Source organism: Manacus vitellinus, unplaced genomic scaffold (genome assembly GCF_001715985.3).
Source record: "Manacus vitellinus isolate BGI_N305 unplaced genomic scaffold, ASM171598v3 scaffold_29_pilon, whole genome shotgun sequence".
NCBI lineage: Eukaryota > Metazoa > Chordata > Aves > Passeriformes > Pipridae > Manacus > Manacus vitellinus.
This window is the reverse complement of record NW_021940207.1, coordinates 4,421,043-4,442,340: the sequence shown is the minus strand read 5'-3', so window position 1 is coordinate 4,442,340 and position 21,298 is coordinate 4,421,043. Positions and strand designations below refer to the sequence as shown.

Genomic DNA, 21,298 nt, shown 5'->3' with positions numbered 1-21,298 from the left:
TAATCTGGTTTTCCTTCTGTCCAAAATACCCCAGTGGATGATTTACCTCTTCTTTCAATACTGTACTTGGCCCCACAGCTTTGTAATCAACGCAGATGAGAAGAAACAACAGTTTTAAAATTTACTTTGCCCTATGTGAGTACCAAGCACTCTCTATACTCCTAGAATCAATAAACTTTGTCTCCTGTCATCATTCCCATTTGTTGCGCTTTCTCTACAATGGCATTATTTTGTTCTTTTTTCTAACCAGAAATCTCCCAAGACCACTGGGGTTTGTGTGTGTGATGGCGAGTTAAACAGTTTCCTCCACTGCAAACAAACACCACACGCAGGCAAACCATGTCCTGGAGTGAAGAACAGAGGCAAGACGCTAGAGGGAGGATCAACCCACAGACTGAGCTTTTGCCAGAGCAAATTCCTTGGAATGTGGCTTCACCAAGGAGACGGCTCAAGTGGCACACTGCAAGAGGCTGCTGGCCTCTCTGGCACACAGGCTTGCAAACTGCTGTCTGGACTGAAGGAAGAGGGCATCTAGAACTGAGAGTGAGACAAGACTTTGTTCTCTGCAATGCTGCTAAGGGGAAACCATACCTGCTCAATCCAAACACACCCATTCCATGACAGATTCAGCTCTGTTACCCACAGATATTGCAGCCTGGTTGCAAGGCCTTTACCAGCAGCTCTGCACAGGAGCAGTGGTGAACAAAACTGTTTATTTACTTTAATGAGTTCTCATTTTTTTATGTCTGGACATTGCAGCACTTTGACATCACTGCATTAGAAAGGACAGAACTCCCTAATACACAGATGTGATGGAAACGTACACCTTAATTACAGGCCCAATTTCAAATAAATCACAGCCTTTCCAAAATAATTGTCTTCAGCAGTTTGAATCGACAAATAACTATGCAGGGTTACAAGCAAGCAGCAGGACTTCATGGAAAGGAACACTGTCATAGTATCTCCCACCCTCCTCGGTTTTTCAAGAGCCCTCACTCAGCTTTCAGCTGCTTGTTCATATTCATGTCCAGGCTCTAAACAGCAGTGGTTAGAAGAGGGGGAGAAAAGAAAAAGTAGCTCCTTCACCTGAAGATCTTTGCAGGCTGAACTGCAACTAGAAAATTGGTAGAAACTAGGTAGAAAATTGGGACGTGGAAAACCTGAGCTGTACAGTGCAGGATGTGTTTGTGGTCCTGGATAGGTCACTCAAGTTCAGAACAGGAAGAAGCAGGACTAGAAAACACTCCTGGGTCTGCCCTTGCCTAAATTTTAATTGTTTTTAAAAGATGTTTACCCCACCTGTCCTTGACGGCTTCCAGCAATGGAGATCCATGCTCTAAACAAACTGCATTTAATTTTCTTAGGGTCAGATCTCCATCTGCAATATGGAGGCAATGCTGTTGCCTTTTCCCTAGACTTGCTGTCTACCAAGAAGGTCTTTGGAGGCAGACACTGTCATTCACTGACAGTGAATGAGAGTTTATTAAAGTGGGATCTCTAGATGCTACTTGGGTAGCAAAGGGTGAAAACAGCAAGTAGTTTATTGAGGAGGTGGTGAAATACAACTGAAAGAAAAGAGATGAACGCTGTAAACACAGGATGTGACTTGCCATCTAATACCCATCTACACCTGACTGTAAATGAGGAAGATTTTCCTTCTACTACAAAGATGTAGGTGTATAAGACTTTATTCTTTCCTTATAGCTGTTTCTTCTAAGTTGCAAAGGCAGACAAGTGTTGGGATACCTTCTACAGGGAAGGTTCAACACAATGACAAGTCATTGCTGAATGACTTCACCATCCCCTCAACTCTAGTATGATCCATAAATGGATGTATAGCCAGGAGCCATAAAATCCCATTAGTCCTGCAGAAAGAGGGACTATTCCAAAGAATATACAGTTGGTCAGGGGAATTCACCCCGCAGGGCGAGAAATTCACTGAATGGAAGCACCCGGTCCTTCACAGTATCATCATTTCAGTCACTAAGAACTCCCTCCAGAAAATTTCCCATGGTATAGTTTTTCTAGATTACACATGTCAAATCAATGCATAGTTCATATAATCAAAATATGAAAAATGCTTCTAATTATAAAAGCACAAGGCAGAGACAAGAAAACAATTCAAGTTGTTATGGGTGTCAGCACATGGAGGAGGAAAGATCAGGATTCCTGCATTCTAGCAAGCCATCACAAAGATCTCAAGCAAGGCTAATAAGGACATATTTTTAACTATGGCCTATGAAAAAGAATGGGAAGTGATCCATCCCTAGCAAAACTTTTCACCATCAAAACATCACTGAGCTACTTCATCAGCACTTCATGCCCAATCTTCCAACACAGATTTATCTATTAAAATGCTGCCCAGCAGTATGGTAACTTTTCCAAAAATATCCCCCTCGTAACACTACCAGCATTGGTAGCATCGAGTTTCTCTACCTCCACAGTCCATAGCTGGTCTTCCTCTAAAGCAACACTCTAGCCAGTTTTCTGGAAAGTCAATTACACCAAGGTATGTTGCTCTCAGAGAATCCATCGCCAAGGTGAGCTCAGTGCAATTCTTGGCAGGGCTCATCCTCGTTGTCTTCCAAGAGCACTATGAATTTTCTCTCTTACAGGCTTGGTTTGTCCTCTGTCCTTGTTGGACAGCAAGATGAATTGGCTCTGTTTTCTTTAATATTAGCCTCTGGGTCTCCACAGAGGAGTTCCTATATAGAATTACCTCATCATCTCATTCTCTACTTTCTTTGTAAATCCAGTTTAGAAAGGAGATTATTGATCACTGGTGACTCTCCCACCCAGCCCTGCAAAGGAACCTTTTCCCCCATCTCATTACAAAATAAGAGGCATGACCCATCTCCTATAACAGCTAGTAGGCCACTTAAAAAACAGATGCAGGCTTTCAGAGGGTCAGCTAAGTTCAGCTGTCCCAGTTCTGATAGAAGCTGCTTCATCGACATATTCTCTCACACACACATTTTTGTACCTCCTAGACTTGGACTCCTGGAAGCTCCAGGTGCAGCTTATGCAAGAGTATCCCATCCTCCTCTATCTCTGCCCTGATTGCACAAAACCATTTACCACTCAAAGTAGTAGCTTTGACCTTACGGCCACCAGTCCTCCACCTTCCATCTGTATCTTTTGTATCAACTGTCGCTGGGTGGTATCAATAGAAAGGGCCATAACTCTTAAGGGATTTATTAATTTTTCATTTTTACAAATGATCAGTTTACCAGAAGTAACAGTCTTCCCTTGCCACAATATTTTTCCAAAGGAATTACCAACTGGCCCTAGACTGTCGAAATTATCCAAACTAATAATCAATAAGAATAAAACACACCTGTAAGCAAACCAAACACTCTTGACCTGTTTTTTGTCTGCTATGCCCATGGACCACTTCTGTCGTGGGTAAGAAATACCCAGGGCAGGAGCCTGCTGCTGCCTGGCACAGCCCAGCTGCATCTCTCTGCTACAGGAGCTGAGACTTAATGTTTTTCGATCCACGGGTCACAGGTTCAGCTCCCTGCTGCCGATGACTCACACAGGAGCACCAACTAAAACTAGCAACACCAGCTCTTTTCTAGGAGAGGATTGAAGAGAAGCATTGATCTCAATGAAATATTTCCAGGGCAGAAAAATTCCACCACATAAAGAGTGCATGACTTCTCTTTAGTTTATTTTATATTTTTGTTCCAGTTGTCATTTTGAATTCAAACTCTTTGGAAAGCAGGCATAATAGTCTTAATGATCCCATTGAGCAGTTTAAATTCAAATTGTGGAGCACTCGCAATACCATGCTGGCAGCACTTTCCATAAATTACTCTCAAATTCAATACGTTGCTTGACAAAAACAAGAATAAAAGGCTTTCTACTTTAAAAAGAAGAAAACTTGTATCATAAAAAAAAAAATCTTTAAATTATAGTTTCTCTTTTCTGGTCCAATTTAAATTGTTACATAGTTACTAAATTAGTGCTGTAATCCCTGCTTACAAATTGTAGAATTATTTTTTAAAAATAGATGTAGTATTACTGCAGGGATCGACCTTACACTTTAGACCATATGTGCTGGAGGAAGCTGCTCTTGCACAGCCTTCAACCAAACACACTCGCATGCCCACACAGGGCGAGGTTTACAATACCAGTCACACTGAAGCCAATAGCAGTCTTACCAGAGACTTCAATTAGCACAAATTGAGTTGACACTGACATTTCAGAATGGTTAGTAAATTCAAGCTTTCCCAGGATGCTCAATGGCACCAGTGGCTCTAGTCATACCATTTCTTAAAATATCAGCATTTCTCTTGTGTTCTGTTCTGAACTACCTTTTCCTACTGAACTAGAGCCACTGATAGGCCAGGAAGTTAGACACTTGTAAGAGAGAAAAACCTCTAAGATATACTGGGTTTTTTCCCTCACAGAACAAGTAATTGGGGGAAAAAAAAAAAACAAACCAACAGTGGATCACTATGGTCCTGACTTTAAAGCTACAGAAAAGCAGTAATCACGACATGACTTCCAAGCACAATTCTTCCTCCTTAAAGCTCTTTCACAGCTTTAGTACTACGGAAAGATGAACTTCACCTGTAAAATCCTTGTAAGTGATCTCTGAGGATGGGTTTAAGGTCACGTCATCAGTATCTCCCAACACACAGCAGAAACAGAAAACCTCAATTCCTGGCTCTCCATAGGGCACTGCAGAGCATACCCACCATTTCCCCCCACTCTAGCTAGACAGACATGAGAGTTTCTTTCTTCTCCTTCAATCACTCATCATTTCTAACCCACTACTCCTCTGAACTCTTTCAGCTGACCCAGGCTATTTCTGCTTTCCTGTACCCTTCCCAATCACATCATGGTCCTCTCCTCAGGTGGGTCACATTGACTTGGACACAAACAGAAGAAACCCTCAGAGGTCAGGAGCATCTGCAAGATCTCTCTGTGTCCTGTGTTAACTGCAGGAGCTCAGTCCTTCTCAGCCCTCAGAGTTCATATCTCCAACTGCCAACCACCAGACTGCCAGGAGAGGGGATAAAGAACGGAGGAGAATTTCCATGTCCTGGAGAAAGCTATCTGGACATCAAAGAACATCCCATTCACAAAACAGCAGCATCACTCTTGCCAGACTGGTGTGTCTGGTTAACCTTGTGTTCAGTCCTTACGATAACACGGTATTTGGAAAGCAGACAGCTGGCACTGCTCTAACATCTTGCTTTTCAGTCTTTTATAACAACAATTCCAGTGATATTACTTTTAACCTTTTCCTTGCTCTGAGTCCAGTGCTAAAATCTCTTCCACTACTTAAGAGAGAGCAAACCAAATGGTTTTTTGTTGGTAATTTGCCCTGTAAGGGAGGGAAAAAATATACTGATAACATATGCCAGACACAGCATTCAGCACGTGCACAGCAGTACACTGGTTACACTGGAACCCCTATCATGGTATTTCAGATGTTACTTGACTGTCGTAATGACTAGGAAACATCTGTCTCCTATTAACACTTTAGTTTTTACAGTTGCTTTTAGTTCAGCAGAAGTGTCTTAATGGAGAAGACTGGTACTCTTTTAGAAATAACATCAATAATGAAAGAATCCTTGGATGCAGAGCAAAACCAGCAAACACATTGGCAACAGAACTCGCTGCACTCGTAAGATGTAACAGGAAATGATAGTGATGGACTTCTGGGGGGCAGGGGCTGTGGTGTGAAAGAAATTAACTCTGGTACTCAAATTCCCATTAGGAAAAATATTTATTTTCAAAAAGATCTCCTTAGATGTTATTTCAGACTTTTGGGGAATTTCATCTTAACTGGGTCACTGATAAATAAAACCAGAAACAAAACCAAAGAAAAGCCCTTCTGCAGGCTATTTAGGCTTGGTATTGACTAACCAGTAATTAAATACAGCTCTTCACAGTAATCTTAATTATGGCTTCACTGCACCACAACTAAGAGTCACATAACAAACTGAGAAGATTAGCCAATTCTAATTGTTGAAAAACATTTATTTTTATTTTTGTGCATAGTTTTTGTGTGTGTAAGGCCACAAGTCACACAAGTGAATTATTAAAAAATAATCAAAGACTTCAATAATTTATATCTCACAATTAGGCAAGTACTATAGTTTATTTTCATTATATAAATGAAGCCTCCATGGCTTGCATCAGAGGTCAAGAGTTTTGGACTTAGGAAAATGGGGATGTGTGCTAGAAATCAGTGTGAATTAGGTAGACCAGTAAACAAGTTTCATTGAATTACTCAGACTTATGCCAGCTGAAAACCCTGTTTTCTCAGTTGGCCGCTGCCATGAAATAGGTGTGCAGTCTTGGGCTAGTCACATAGGCTGCACCTTTCATGGGAATTAGGTCCAGAGGTATCTGAGTCTAGGCACTTCAGTCTCATTGACTTCCTACAGATCTAGGGTTCCTAGTATCCAAGCTGTTTTCTGATCATAGGACTTGAAGAAGCTCAAAAAAAAAATAATAAAAAAATCTGAGGCCACAATTCAGCAGAATCCTTAAGCACAGGCTAGATTTTAAGCAGGTCATTAACTCTCATTGAGTTCAGTATAACTGCATCACACATCTAAAGGCATCTAAAGACAAAAGCATTCAGACTGTGACTCATCAATTTAAGGGTCCCTAATTCATCTGCAAGAATCTGCAAGCCTAGCTCAAGGCTTCAGTGTACTTAGGCATTCATTATCCTTCTGAAGCCAATGCAGACCTCATTCCATTGAAAAATCAATGAGACATATGCTCTAGGACACAAATTCCTCAGGCCCAAAGCCAGTAGCATGGCAGGTGCTTAGATCCCTTGTAGATCTGGCTTTCAGCACAGCTGAGTCCTGAGCTTTCTGAAAGGTTCTGAGACTTAGGCTTCCAACTCTTGCTTCTTCCACATTTAAGAGTTTAATGTGTGCTTGGCTTTTTGGTTTTTTCTTTACTGCCTCAGATTGCCAGATTCCAGCTTCCCATTTCCCACTCACAGTAACAGCTGTCCAGCTACACATACACAGCCCCATCAGCATTGCCATCCTTTCCCCTGCATGTGCAGCAGCAGATGGATCCAGACGTGTTTTGGGTTAAGTCCATAACCAGGTTTTTGTGGACTGCGTGGATAAACACTTAAAGGCCCCTTCTGGTTATATAAAAAGAAGCTATTAAACGTTTACTCTTTCCTCTGTACTCAGAGCTGCAAAGCCATATCACAGAATGTACAAACGCAGATGCAACCAGGCAATTATCGTTCCTTTATCCCTTAAATAGATAGAAGATAAATTTGAAAGAAAATGAGGAACAGAATCCTTCTCCCTTTCCTTTTTTATCCTTTTATCTCCCAATGTAGGAAGTTTACTGAACCCTTGCCAACAATTCACTCAGGCTAATGAAGTGTATAAGTAATGGGATTAAATAATCTTAAACCATTACTACAGTGTCTAATGCAGATGTTTTCCCAAACTAAAGCAGATGAGTGGTGAAGAATGCGTGCTTGATTTAAAAAAGAGGAAAAGAAAGTATCAATCTGCAAGCAGATGAAGTCAATTCCAGTCTGAAGTCAATGAAATGTTTAATTCCAGTTACATAAAGTTGCTCCGATTATATTATGCATGCACCTTCCTAAAGTCTGCAGTGCTTCGTACATGGTCAAACTTGCCACAAAATGAACCTTAAATTTTTTATGGTGCAATCATTTTAGTGCAAACAAAAATAGAAATGATTCAAAAGATAGATATTCCATCAAAAGATCATTTAGCTTTTAAAAACAAATTAACAAGGCCCATCTATCACTGCCATTGTAAATAAGACAGAATCTGCCCTTTTTATATTCAATATTTCAGTAATAATCCCACTGTAAAGGCTCTGCAGAAATAGAGAGAACAATGGGATATTGGTGGCATTTTCAAAAATACGTATTATTGCTCTAATTATTACTGGAATGCAGAAACATCAAGTAAAGCATCAATTTTTACTTTCAGAAGTGCAAGTCCAATTCTGCAAGGATCTCAGGCCCAGTGTCTGTAAGTACTTAGAACTGGATGTTTAGACAAAGACCTATCAGCACTCCCAGAATGTTTTGGTGCTTCGTACTCTAAGATACAAGGATTACCCTCATATACTGGATGTGTAGGTCACACTAAGGTAAGGCCTCAGGCACGTTACGTGATGTTTCTTTAATTTGCACCTGTGCAATTGGTTCCAGCAGCTCTTACAGGAGCCCTCACAAGATTCAGCTCCTCAGAGCAACTGCTAATTGTTTTCTTTAAGACCTTATTGGAGGCATGAAATGAAATTTTAGGGCAAGGTAAGCTTCAAAAGATATCTAATCCGAAGACTCCTAGTTCAGTAGAAAAATTTCCATCAAGCAATGTAAAGGCTTTTATTTTAGAGAGAATTTTTATATTCTCTGCTCTCTTGCATCCCACCTCCTTAATCGTAGTGGGCACCACAGTCTGTAAACTTTTTGGCATCAGGTTTCCCAATACAGAAAACTAAGGACAATACTACTGCTAAAAAAATCACTGCATCGTCTGCTCCTTACAGAAATGAAAAATGACAAAAAGCATCTATTTCCCCTGCTGTGCTTTCCCCTGTCCCATTTATTTTCGGAGACACGTCAGACCAGGAAAAGAGATTCATCCAGTAAGTTGAAAATATTGGAGTTCTTCTGAATACCATGGAAAAACCTGGTGCCCATGGTATTACCACAGGATTGTCAGATTTTAACTGTAAGGCAACTCTACAGCAAGAAGGAAATCAGTGTTTCCAATGTCTGTGCATTAAAGCCAGGACACAAAGAAGAACGGGTACTTACAATATAGCAGGGTTCACAGTAGGCTTTCTTCTCCACTGCATAGAAAGGCTGTCCCCTCAGCTTGCTTTTGCACATCATGCAGGTGAAACACTCCACATGGAAGACCTGGTCCATGGCCGTGCAACCGGTGCCTTCTCCAACAACATTCTCCCCACAGCGGGCACAGCGGCCTGTCAGCAAAGGGAATGGATGTGAGTCAAAGCAAGCTCCTGCTCTTGGCTGCAGAGAAGGTCCTTCCACACACCTGTGCTGCACAGGTGTAAGGGGGACACAGCAGCTCAAACAACAGAGGAGCAATTTGTGCCACTTGCTGGCAAAGATCCACCACCACTGTAAGGCACTCTGGTGCTGGCCCATAAGAAAAGATCTAGAAAGGACTGAAACTGGCTCCCAAGACTGCACTGGTATCAGTTCAGTGTTCACTGTAAGGAGGCTGAGCTCAGATACAAACCACCCAGCTATCACCTAACCCAGCTATATAGTCATCCTCAGCTCATCAGTTAGATGTGATAAACCTGTGCCTAAAGCTTTGGCTTCCACGTTAAAGGATTTTGTGGTAGGATGCCTGATAAAAGCTGCCTGGTGGCAGTAGAGTTGCTACCATTTAAAGAGTAGTTTTTGCTTGTACAGCTTAAACCAATTCTCTCAATGAAGCCAATTACTTTTTTTTCTGTTCAAAGATTAATAAGGATTAAGATATTGTGTCTATTTAAAGCACAGAAACTATTCCTAAGGAAACTGAGGTATGGATACTTTATTCTTACCATCCTTCAAGAAAGGTGTATCAGAACCTGCTAGTAAAGACTCTAAGTATAGACAAGCCTTAAGAGCTCTGTCTGTTTCTGAAAAAGGTCCCTAATGTCACACAGAAATGAATAACAAAAAATCTGCAGACACACACACACACATACAAAAGGCTTCCTGCCTTGTTCAGATTGTTGTTAAAAATGTTATGTGGCAGACAGATTTCAAGTGAAGACAAGATTTTCTTAGATCATGGGAAAGATATTTTCCTAGGAAAGATTGTGGTGCAGAGATGATGGAAGAGGTGGGTGGAAGGCACACCCATGCCATTTTTCTTTGTCATTCAATTTCTGGAAAATGGAGATAGCCCATGCAGGTCTGATGTCCTTACCCAATGATCAGTGTTGAAAATGGAAGGTATCAAGGACAACCTCAGACACTCTATGCACGAGAAACCCACCAAAGGTAACAGAGCAACTGTGGCCTGGGACATTGCCCCATCCAAAATGGTACTGTCCAGTTTCAGACTGACTGTGGTGTCTCCAGTCATGGGGCCCTGCACTTCTTGAAGGCTCCATGGATAGAGTGGTACAGTCACTGAGAGTGGGAAGGAGGGGAAGGGAGGCAAGAGCTGAGGCACAAGCAGGAAGGCAGACTGAGTTCAATACAGAATTATTCACAAATGCATACACAAATAATATGCATCTGATAATAATTAAATAATCCAGCAACTATATGATGTTCTCTCATACCACAGTCTGTGTTTATTGGGCTTTTCAAGCATATATTGCACAACTTCCTTAAAGGACTTGGACATGTCTTGTCATCCCAGGAGCAGGGCTGCTGTCCTTAGGCAGTGCACTGTCAACATCCCTCACAACTTCTTTCCTGCCTGTCCCAGACTCCAGTAAACTATGTTCAGGGAACAAAGCATGTAAGCTACTTTTGGATCCCTCAGGATGTGGCAGGATGATATATATACACATTTGAGATATATTAGGAAAGCTTGGAAAAAAACCCCAGATCGTTATGATTTGCTACAACGGCATAACCGTAGTTGGCTTTATACAGGACAGACAGTTCCTGACACAAACAGCTCCCAGCCTGAGCAATCTGGAGAGAGAAGTCACCAGATGAATCCAGACAAGCCTGGAAAACCCCCAAAAAGGAATTAATAATGCTGTATGTGAACTTAACTTTCTTTAGCATTTGTTATTAGTGTTTTGACTGACAGTGTTGTGCTTTAATTACTCCACTGTAGCATTTGTAGTGAGGACTCCTTTTTTATGAGCAGAGAAGGAATGCAGGTTTCCCACCATGGTGGTGAGGCTACAGAGCATGGGGGAAGAACAGAAAAAACCACGAGGACTAGGAAGCAAAAAAAACCCCAAACCCAGAGGACAGAATCACAGGAGCAGCACTGCACTGGAAGGAGGCAGAAGACACCTACTGTGTACACCACAGGAGCTGCATGTACCACGAGAGAGCACCACTCAGTCCTGCATGTGGACAAGACTGAGCGTGCTCCAGGGCCTTCTCCAAACATCTCGTGTAGCTGGGCTGTAATACGAAGAGACGTCTGGGGAGCAGTTAATATCTCTATATATAAAACATGAAATTGAAAGCCATTAGTGTATTACTTTACACAGTGTTTTTCCAGAGGGAATATTCCACTGAAGAATTTATTTTCCCTAGTGTGCCATTCTGTGATCATCCGGTATTATTTTTATGAGGCATTTGGACATGGAATAATGTAGTGTCTATGCAAACATTTCTCAGCTTTCTTTGTTAACATCTAAGCAGAACATGTGGGAATCTTTTCTTCCCCTCCTCCTCTTCTCACATTCATAATTTAGCCAGCTCTGGTATACTTCAGCATTTATCTTCCTCTTTGACCAGGCATCTCTCCATTTGCTGAAGAAGCTGTCTACATGTAGACCATACTTCTGGCTGTACCTGTGCTGGGAGACCTGGGTCTGTTTCCTAACTCAAATACATCCTCTTGTAATTTCTGACAAGTCACTCAGTGCCTTTGTACCTCTGTCCTCTCTTCCAGCAAAAGGTACATCTTCTCTGTCTCCCAAAGGTGCCCTGAGGCCACATTCCTCCATAACTCTGAGGCATTCCCCAGCTAACTACTGATGGTCAGACACAAACCAAAGAGTAGCGTAACACAAGCCTCGGCCAACTTCTCCCCTTTAAGTTGGTTTCCTTAGGCTTTCCTTCCTCTTCCTGGGTTTTTCCACAGAAGATTCCCATTCAGGCAGTGACAGACTTAACCTGTCTACATTTATGAGAAGTCCAGTTTCTGCGATTAAGTACACAGACAGAAATACTCCTGTAAACTGTCACACAGGAAAGCTTAAAGAAAGCTTCCTTTTTTATAAGTTTATATGCAAATTATAACACTGTGGCCTTGAGCAAACCATGTTTTTCATGAGACATGGCCACTCCAGTGAGAATCAAAACACAAGCTCTGTGCCTAGCAACTCTCCCAACTGACTCACTCACCCAAAAGGTAAAAGCAAATAAGCCAAAATATTCAAATTTGGAAGCTTACAGTTAGGTGGCTGGATCCATGTGAAGGTATGTGGGCATATACACAACCGATCCGGTTTGAAGTGATGTGACCACTGGAGACTGCACCTTCTGCAGAACTCACAAGACTTCTGCAAAAGCTGGTCTCTTCTCCCAACTCCTGCATCTTGCTCAAATTTAGTTGAAAATGGCTATTAGCTTCAAGTGTTAGTGAGGGAGGAATTGACAAGCAGACAGGCACATGCACACAGGCAGTGTGATTGCACAAGCCTCATTTCCTTAGAAAACCAGAAAAACCCCACTAAAAACAATGTATCTATCATTATGTCTGATAAAAACAAAACAAAGGTCTGCTTTTCCTGCTTGCCAGTTACCAACAGCGAAGGTATTTGTGGTTGGGCTCACCACAATTAAGTGCCCACACATGTTCCCCATTTTAATATTTTCATACTGGCTGAAATAACCCAGTCTGTTGTGTGCAGAATACCCGTTAGTGAATACAGAACAAGTTGCACTGCTTATTGGGAAAGAAGTAGCAAAGTTTGCAAGACTCAAGAACAAACAGATTGCACAAAAAAAGATTACACAAATAATCTAAGAGAAAAATAGCAGGCAGCGTATTACAGTAGAAACACAGAACAACGTGACCCATTTGCTTCCCACAGAGACAAACAGCACTTAAAAGGCAGCTTAAAGACAAAGGACAAAATTAGCACTAAACTGCATGAAGATGAAACTATGTCATTTCAACATTCTTCTTTTGCCCCTTCAGCCCTTTTCAGATCCTTTTTCAAGATCACTTCAGCAAGACTAGAAGGCGATACGTTGGCAGCAAGCCTGGGAGACAGGAGTCCTCTATTTTTGCATGAAAGAGGTTCATAACCTTGGCTGTGCCATGGACCTTCCTTCAGCATTGCCTGGCTGCCACATGTTGGTCTTACCTTGAGGGGACATACAGAAGTGTCCACAGAGGCTTCCCTGCTGAAAATGCCACCATAAGTGAGTGGATCACATGGAAACACTTCAGCAGCTGAAAGGATACATAAGCTACTATACTTTATTCTGAAACCTCCTCATTTACTGTCTTCTGTTGTGTAAAAAATTTGAAATATTGCAAATCTGAAGGAAGAGGGAGAAGGGAGGAAAGGAGCTTATATTGGTCATGATGCCATGTTCTAACTTCTCATTATTTTATTACTATTACTACATGTTTTTTGCCTATACCACCACAGATCCTGGAACAGTCCCATTGTGCTGGATATTGGAAAAACAGAGAATTCAAAGAAGGGCCCAACTACAGGAGTTTACAATCTAATACAAGCACTAACAACCGGGTAGAGATAGGAAATAGAAGGAAGCAATCAGACAAAACAGTCAGCAAGGAAAACTGTGGTCTCAGCACTCTAAATATTTTATTGTTGACAAGGAGTCTGTAGACAGCCCAGCAAAGGAAAAGGTTAAGGGAGAATTTGAAAGAGGACCCGGAGGGACTTTAAAGGAAGTTTAATGGGATACTTCTGAGGGAAGGACAAAGACAGAACAAAAGGGAATGTAAGTGCTTGAAGACTGAACATAGACACTTTCAGATGGGAAGGATGAGTTCATATGTCACTAGAGAATACTAGATGAAAAAGGGTGGGAATAGGTCATTACAGGTCATTCAGGTCATGCAGGTAAAGACATGAAGCTTCTGTTTGATATGATGCAGAAAAGAAACCAGAGGAGAGACATTCAGGAGCTGGAGTCAATGATCCTTGTGGGCCCCTTACAACTCAGGATATTCTATGATTCTACAATTAAGAGGCAGGAATGATCTGGCCTAAGTTACAGCTAGAGAGTTATTTCTGCAGCTAGTTGAGCATGAACAGGGAGAAATCAGATTTTTTGAAAAGGATGTTGCAGAGATTCAAGGTCACTGGAGCTTGGATGCAGGTTTTATCTGTGAAGATGAACAGAAAAGGCCATAATCTGAGCTGTTACTCAGCAAGAGTTTTAAGATTTGACAGAAACGGGGCGTGATCTTGAGATAAGGAATTAGATACCGGGCGTCCAACCTTATCTGGGACATGCATCACTTTCAAACATCAGATTAAGAATGTGAGCCAATCAAACATCCACCACTGGATGGATGATGGAATAGGTATATGCCATACTAATGCTTATGGCATAATATTCTCATAGCAATCACACTGGAGCCAAAGGCAGAGGTAAGGTAACTCCATCCAGCTTGCCTGAGATGCTCCTGTTTGCCCATTCAAAGACTGCATTAGCCTTTTTTAGGCTACAGCATTATTTATCTGTCATACCTACTTAGACACTAAGCCACTGGGGGCACTGGCTGTCTCCTGCTAATGTGATGTGCAGTGCCTAACATAGGCAATTCAGGCAGTAACTACAGATGTCAAGAGTAAAGAAAACAGAGAAAAAAATGTGGAAACCTCTCCACAAAAGGTTTAAATTAACGAATTCAAAGCATGCATTCGACATAGAGAACAGATAGGGGATAATTTTCTGATAAAAGCATCAAAGTAGGAAGGTTTTGCATTTGCTGAAATGTGGGGAAAAAACGTTGATATCTCAAAAAACTCTGCTTGATGGAAAAAAACTGTTTCCCACCTAACTGTACTGTGGGAATATACCACAAGGTCATATCCTCAGTGTCTATCAATTACACAATTTCCCTTGATCAGCTAAGTGTATTCCCCGGTTGTCACTGCAGCCCTGATACACTATGCAAGAAAGAACTAAAAAAATAAAGCATGCTGCCATTACAAAACTGTACCAAGAACATTTTTAAAATACATAAATACATTGAACAAAATATCTCACTAAAAGTTTCCCTGGCAGCCTCAAGACACCCAGTATTTCCGCTGTGTTATTTTTCTAATCATCTCTGTTTAGAGTTCGCCAGCGAATGCATTTTAGAGATTCATGACACATTCTGCTTTTGGATGGCTTTGAATCAGCTGGCAGTAAATGTGGAAAAATCATTATTCCTAATGAAGAAATATTGATGACAAAACAGCATTTCGAGGACAACGTTGACCATAAGTCAACAGTGTAGGAAGACTTTCCCCTCTCTCCCTCCTCTTTCCTAATGACTTTCATCCAAGGATTTTCAAACATTTCCCAAGCACGTGGGATTCCTCAGGACACCTATGTCAGACAGGCGCAATTATTTCATTTTAAAGGGATACAGGAGCAGAAATTCATCCATCAGGATGATAGTTTAAAAGCAGCCCTTAACTGCCAGTACACCTTAATCAAGTTAAGCCTCAATGTTAAGAGCTTCTGCCAACTCTGAAGTACCCAACAGGTCCTGGGTTCTTTGATTCGTCCAAATGGAATAAAATAGGAATCTCTGATCCACAAGAGAGGGTTTATTCTCTTCCTGCAGAGCATGGGAGGTATGTGTCTGTGATCATGCTAGAGAAAGATGCATTGGTCATATTTGTCCCAGAGTGATTCTGACACTTTGGCACTCAGGGTACTTCAGTAATGCTACAAAGAGAAACCCAAAGGTATTTTGTAGGAAAGTACATTATTTTGCTCATCTTATCCTTGCTTTCCTTACCCACCTCTTTTTTGCTTTGTAACTCATACTTTTGACTTAGTGGGAAGCCCTTGGCAATGGTTTATTGTGCCAGGATCCAAGCTTGAAGTATCACCACTTGACAGGAGCAGGCTGTATGCATCAGTTGTCTTACACAGCCTTTGGACAAGAGACAGATCAATCTTAATTCCCTCTTCTTCAGCAGACGTCAGAAAACACAATCTTTCACAGTGAACAGAGCTTCATGCTGCAGTGTGTGCCTGAAACACTTCATAAATTAAATCCAAGGCCGTGATTTAATTACTGTGTCCTGGTTATTCTGCTTTAACTGTGTTGCACTTGTACTCCAGATGTACAGGTCCCTGCGGTGACCTACTTGTCACTTGTACTGTACAGCACTGAGCAGTAGCTGCACTCTTGTGTTGTTTGCATCTCTTTCCCCTGACCACAATACAAATTCATATTCTCACTTTGCTTGGCTGCAAACCTTACACATTCTTGATATGCCCTGGAGGTCCCATTCCACACCGTACAGCAAATGCACTGCAACTGTGCAGTCTCACTCTGCCAACACTTCACCATACCTTTTCAAACACTTCTCCATGCTGCTCACCACACGTTTACTGTCTCAGCCGATCATTAGCCCTTACAGTGAATCTTTCCAACACCCCAGGGAAGGTAGAGGACAGGCAGGACACCCAACATGCAGGTAGGGAACTTGAGACCCACACACGTTAAATAACTCTCCAAGGGTCACACAAGAAGTTTATGATGGAGCCAGGAACTGAAACCATATCTTCTCAATCCCAGTCTAGTTTATTTAACCACAAGACCATCTTTGAAAAGGCTTGATGGTGAGAACGTCTTGCGGCTTGAAAACTTCTCCATTTCAAAGGGAGCTCACAGCACCAGTCCTGCTGGAATCCTCTCCCCAGGAGGGGGAATGTCCTCCCTGTGCAGACCATGCCATTGCTATCTGGCAGCCTGGCTGAGCCATGTAGCAACAGAGCACGCAGAGTTTTGTGCCTCTGCTACTGTCCTCTGTTTAATGACACAGAAGGAAAGGCCTCTGCTTCCTTCAGCATCCATATGGTGATCCTTTACACATCTACACCATCCTCTACTCACCTCCCTGGGACAACAGAGACAATTTAGCTTGTTTCTGATATAAAGAAGAAAACAATGAGAGACACCTTCCTAAATTATTGCAACCACAAAAATAAAGGTTTGGAGAGGAGCACACCTGATTTTCCCACGAAGCTATAAAAATTCAAGTTGAACAAGATCCTGAGAAGTCACGAAACTCTCTTACTGCCTCGAAGGCAGGGTCAACTCTCTCTACAGCATTCTTGACAGACACTTGTTGAACTTGTTCCCAAGGACCTTCAGCAACAGAGATTTCACCAACCACTTGGGCAAAAAATCTCAGCAAGTACCAAACTGTACCACTAGTGAGCCCTTCTGCCATCCAACCACAATGCCCCTCTCAGCAAGCTCAGCCAATACCTTTTTCCTCTATTCACGACGGACAGAAGAACACAGACAGGCTTGGTTTGATCTACACCATTTGTACAGGACCAAATGAAAGATGCCCCTGCTCGCAGGCAAGTGTGACTATGAGCCCCACACGTCGATGAGGTACCAGTCCCCAGCTCGGGTGATCTGCAGTGAGTGTGCCAGCCCAGTGGGGGTCAGTGATGCTCTACAGTATTTAAGGTCCCAGACAGGTTTTTTGCAGCATGCTTTGCTATTTTTTTTTTTTTTTTGTTGCTGTTGTTACATTGTGTCAACTTTTTGGCACGTGTTTTACCATGTGCGAACGGGTTGAAACAGAGCCTCCCTAACATCTGGAGACAAAAGAAAGGGGGTGAAAAAAAAAGAACACGAGAGAGGAAACATTCCTCCCTTTGCTAATCGATCAAGGAAATGCAAGGGAGAGAGTAAAATGTACTTTATTTCCTTTATAAATGTTTCCTTTAATGCTGATGAAAGTCACCAGATGACAAAGACAACAGTTGTATATCCACTGAAGGGCCCCAGCTCGGGAAGCAGAGGGGAGAGCTGTCAGTGCAGCTTTGCCAGGCAGTCTCAGTCAGGGCACAGGGGATTGTCCCTGGAAGCCACAGCAATTCGTCCTCCAGCTCATCTCCCCCGGGCTCTCCAACACTGCAAACAGGCTGCCATGTCCCCTGTTGTGTCCTGGGCACTCCCTGCTACCTGCTTCCCTTTCCTATTGCTCCCAGCCCAGGCTGAACACTAGGCATGGATATGGTAAAGAAAAGCAGTTTTAAGTTGCAAGTGTAGAGCCAGACAGAAAGAAGTAACATTTCATAATTATTCTTTCCTTTTTTTTTTTTAATTAAAAACATGATTGTGTTTGTGGGTAAGATTTTCAAAGCACTGATTTCCACCAAAATCCCTGGCGAACAAACAGCTAACTAAGGTGTGAAATCATGCCATTTTGTAAAAGAAAAAAAAAATTAAAAAAATTCACACTTTCACAGAAGTCCTCCACCATCCCGTGCCATCACTCCTCTCCTTCACGGCAAACTGATCACATATAACAAGTTGGAAAAACAAGCAACATGGAAACCTCTTTTCTTTCCCAAATAAAAATCTTTTATTTACCTTCCATAGGAAAATGAGAGTTTTTAAAACAAAAACTACTTTTCTCCTTGGAACACATCATTAATGTTGAAATCCTATTTTTCTGTGAGATGTTACCAATACATGGCATCTAGGGAACAACCTCAGCAACTCTGTACTCAGGGAAGGTGAGGCTATCAGCTAAGTTCTAATGGGGCTCGGAGGAATCCTCTCTCTGGGCAACTTATCCCAAAGCTGATTCTGTGGGGTTTTGCCCCTCCTGGGAAGGAACTCAGAGAGGAAAACAGTTTCTGTCAGAGCTGTAGGTCAGACAAATTTTGGCAGTTCTGGTGATCCCAACAGCAACAACCACTGAGCCAGGTCGCTTTGCACTTACACTTGCAAAGCCATGTTGCACGATGAACCCTGGACAGTGGAAATACCAAATACATGACAGCACACAAGGTGAGCAACCATGCCTGTCTGAATCTCCTGCAGGGAAAAGCAGGATAGGAGGCAGAAATCACTCCTCCTCCCACCCTCATCAGGGGTGATGGGCAGGGGGGCATTACCTGGGCTATCCCCTAACCTGCTGGGTTTGCTCTGTAATGCTGCACCAGATTTCAGGATCCTCTTTTGGAAAGCCACAAAAAAATACCTTGCAATTACTAGGAGGGCCAGTGGCGGAAGCCCCAGCCAGCAGCTATGAGGGGCCAGCTCTGCCCAGCCTGTCTGGGTCCCCTCGCAGGTGTCCCTCTGAGTGTGCTGTCCCATCCTGCCCCCACACTGACTCAGGAGATTAGATTTGCTGGTAGAGCAGTGAAGGGTAGTTTCAGGGGCTGCTGCACCAACCCCGTACGCAAGCGATGGCTGTAGAACAGAGCAGATCTGGAGGCCAGACGAGCTGGTCTCCTCAGATGGGTGTTTGTTGTGCAGTGGTTCATGCATCTTTTCCCACCCACTCCTCCAGGTGGGGAGGACCAGCAACCGGCTGCCCACAGGCTCATGTTACTGTTCAGTGCAAATACACCTTAAACATAGACCAAATCCTCCTTAGCTCTTGCTGTTTTAAGAGCTGAACCGAGAGTGCAGTCAGAAGGGACCAGCTAAGACTCACACTTACATAGATAGCAGCAGCCTTTACGTCTAGGTCAAAAATGAGTTGTCTTTTAGTGCATTGCCAAAGGACTACAGTTAGGTTTGCCACTTCCAGCATGAAAGCAGTCTCAGGGAGTCCAAGCAATGGGGCACAGCTCTGTGGTGTCAGGTGTAGAACAAAGACACGGTAAACAATTTAACCTTTCCAAAAGAAAAGTTACATCTCCACCTCCAACTGTGTCCATGTTGCATAAGGGCACTTCAAACAATTTCTGTCCCCCTGCCCAGCCAACCCATTTCATAAGTCCAGGACAGGCGCCATCAGTGTGCTCACCAGACTCAAGCCCAGCCAAAAATCACATCCGCTGCTGGGCATGAATGACTCAATTCACTCTTCCATAGCCTGGCTGTGCTCCAGCTGGTATTTGGCAGCTTGTCTCTGCCTTGTGGCATCACTGGGAGAGTGGTGGCATAAAGTGATTTTTACCAAAGGCTCTGTTCAGTGGTGAAGGTGAAAACGCCTGAGTAATGGCAAAGTTTTGAGTCAGAGACGGTTGCTGTTCCATTGGCTCTGGCCTACCAACCTGGCATGTCTCCTGCATGCTTGCCTGGGGAAAAACGTCTGACAAGAAAACAAAAAACAGGAAGGGAACCTGTCTCTCCCCTGCCAAAAGTGAAAAAAGGAAAAAAAAGTGGAGAAAGGCTGGATCCAACAAAGAGTAGAGTCCTGAACAAATGGCAGCTCTCATAGGCCTAACAAGTTTGAGGCCTGGAGTTTTCAAAGGTGTTTGGCTGCATCAGAAGAATATGCCACATCAAATTTCAACCAGCACCTCATTTATTTAAGGTCTTCTGAAAACCCTGCCTTTCACAACCCAGCACCAGCCCAAAGGCTCCTTGCTGTTTTGAAACATGCGCTGTCTGCCTTTTGACAGCAGCCCTGCCACAAATCAGGCACCGGAAATCACCTCACCTGTATGCTGAGCATCCACTGTCCCTTGCAATGAATTCCATCACTCCAAATTTCTCAGCAGCTGGAATTAATGGACACTGGTTTTTTTCTCATTAAAGCAACCTACTGGACAGAAGTTTCCTTCTTCACCCCCAAATCTGAGAATTTTCCAACCAGGTACAAGGTCCAGTATTTGTTTACTCTCTTGGACAAGTAAAAGGAACTTTAGAACCTGGGATGGAGAAACACTCTGATCCCGCAGGGGACATGCAACATTTTTTCCTATTCAGGATGACCACACATGTCATAACCTAAAATGTGATATTGTATTGAGAGCAAAAGTCCTTTTAAAATATCATTTGATGCTGGTGACACTGTATTTATTAGACTGATGTAATAAAGCAATCATTATAATTCTGTTCATCCTTTGGGTCATGGGACCTGCTTTTACTGGCTGAGGAAGACAGAAGGTAATACTGATAACTCTCTAATTTCAAAATGACCTGTGGCACATGCTTCATCTGGAGCCCATGATGGAGCACTATGATATCAAGTATCCATGGATCATTATTCTCACCTGATAGTCATATTCTCAGAGGTTGCGGAAAAAGGATATTAAAGTTTTCCTGCTTGGCCTCCACTACAAGTGAATTAGTGTAAAATATGAGATACATATTTATAACAATTATTATTTTATTTAAAGAAAGGATGTGGAAAATCCATCTGCACAATTGCATGTGTCACTCTCACACATCCTACAAGTTTTGATTCAAAATTAGCAAGGCTTAAAAAATAATAAGCTAAAAAAAACCCTCACGCCATAAAGCCAAGCTCTTAAGTGGCCCAAAAGACTGATCTGTTTGAGATGGTGGTTTAGACTCTAGGGCCTGTTGACTAACAGTAGGAGATATGAGAATTGTGGGTACTGATCCATATTTATCATGATACAGGCTGTCCTGACATTTAATCTTAAGCCCTCTATGGGGAGGCTCTGATGTTGACCAGCATCTACACGGGCACG

The 21,298-nt window shown here is 42.5% G+C and overlaps 1 protein-coding gene across 1 annotated transcript in view; it reads right to left on the bottom strand.

Annotated features, from left to right (window-relative positions):
- The window catches only part of LPP (LIM domain containing preferred translocation partner in lipoma), a 311,735-nt gene that overhangs the window by 47,584 nt on the left and 242,853 nt on the right, over window positions 1-21,298 (bottom strand). Inside the window, exon 10 of the mRNA XM_029960801.1 lies at window positions 8,807-8,976. Coding sequence (XP_029816661.1) covers window positions 8,807-8,976 — 170 coding nt within the window. The remainder of the gene's footprint in view (window positions 1-8,806; window positions 8,977-21,298) is intronic.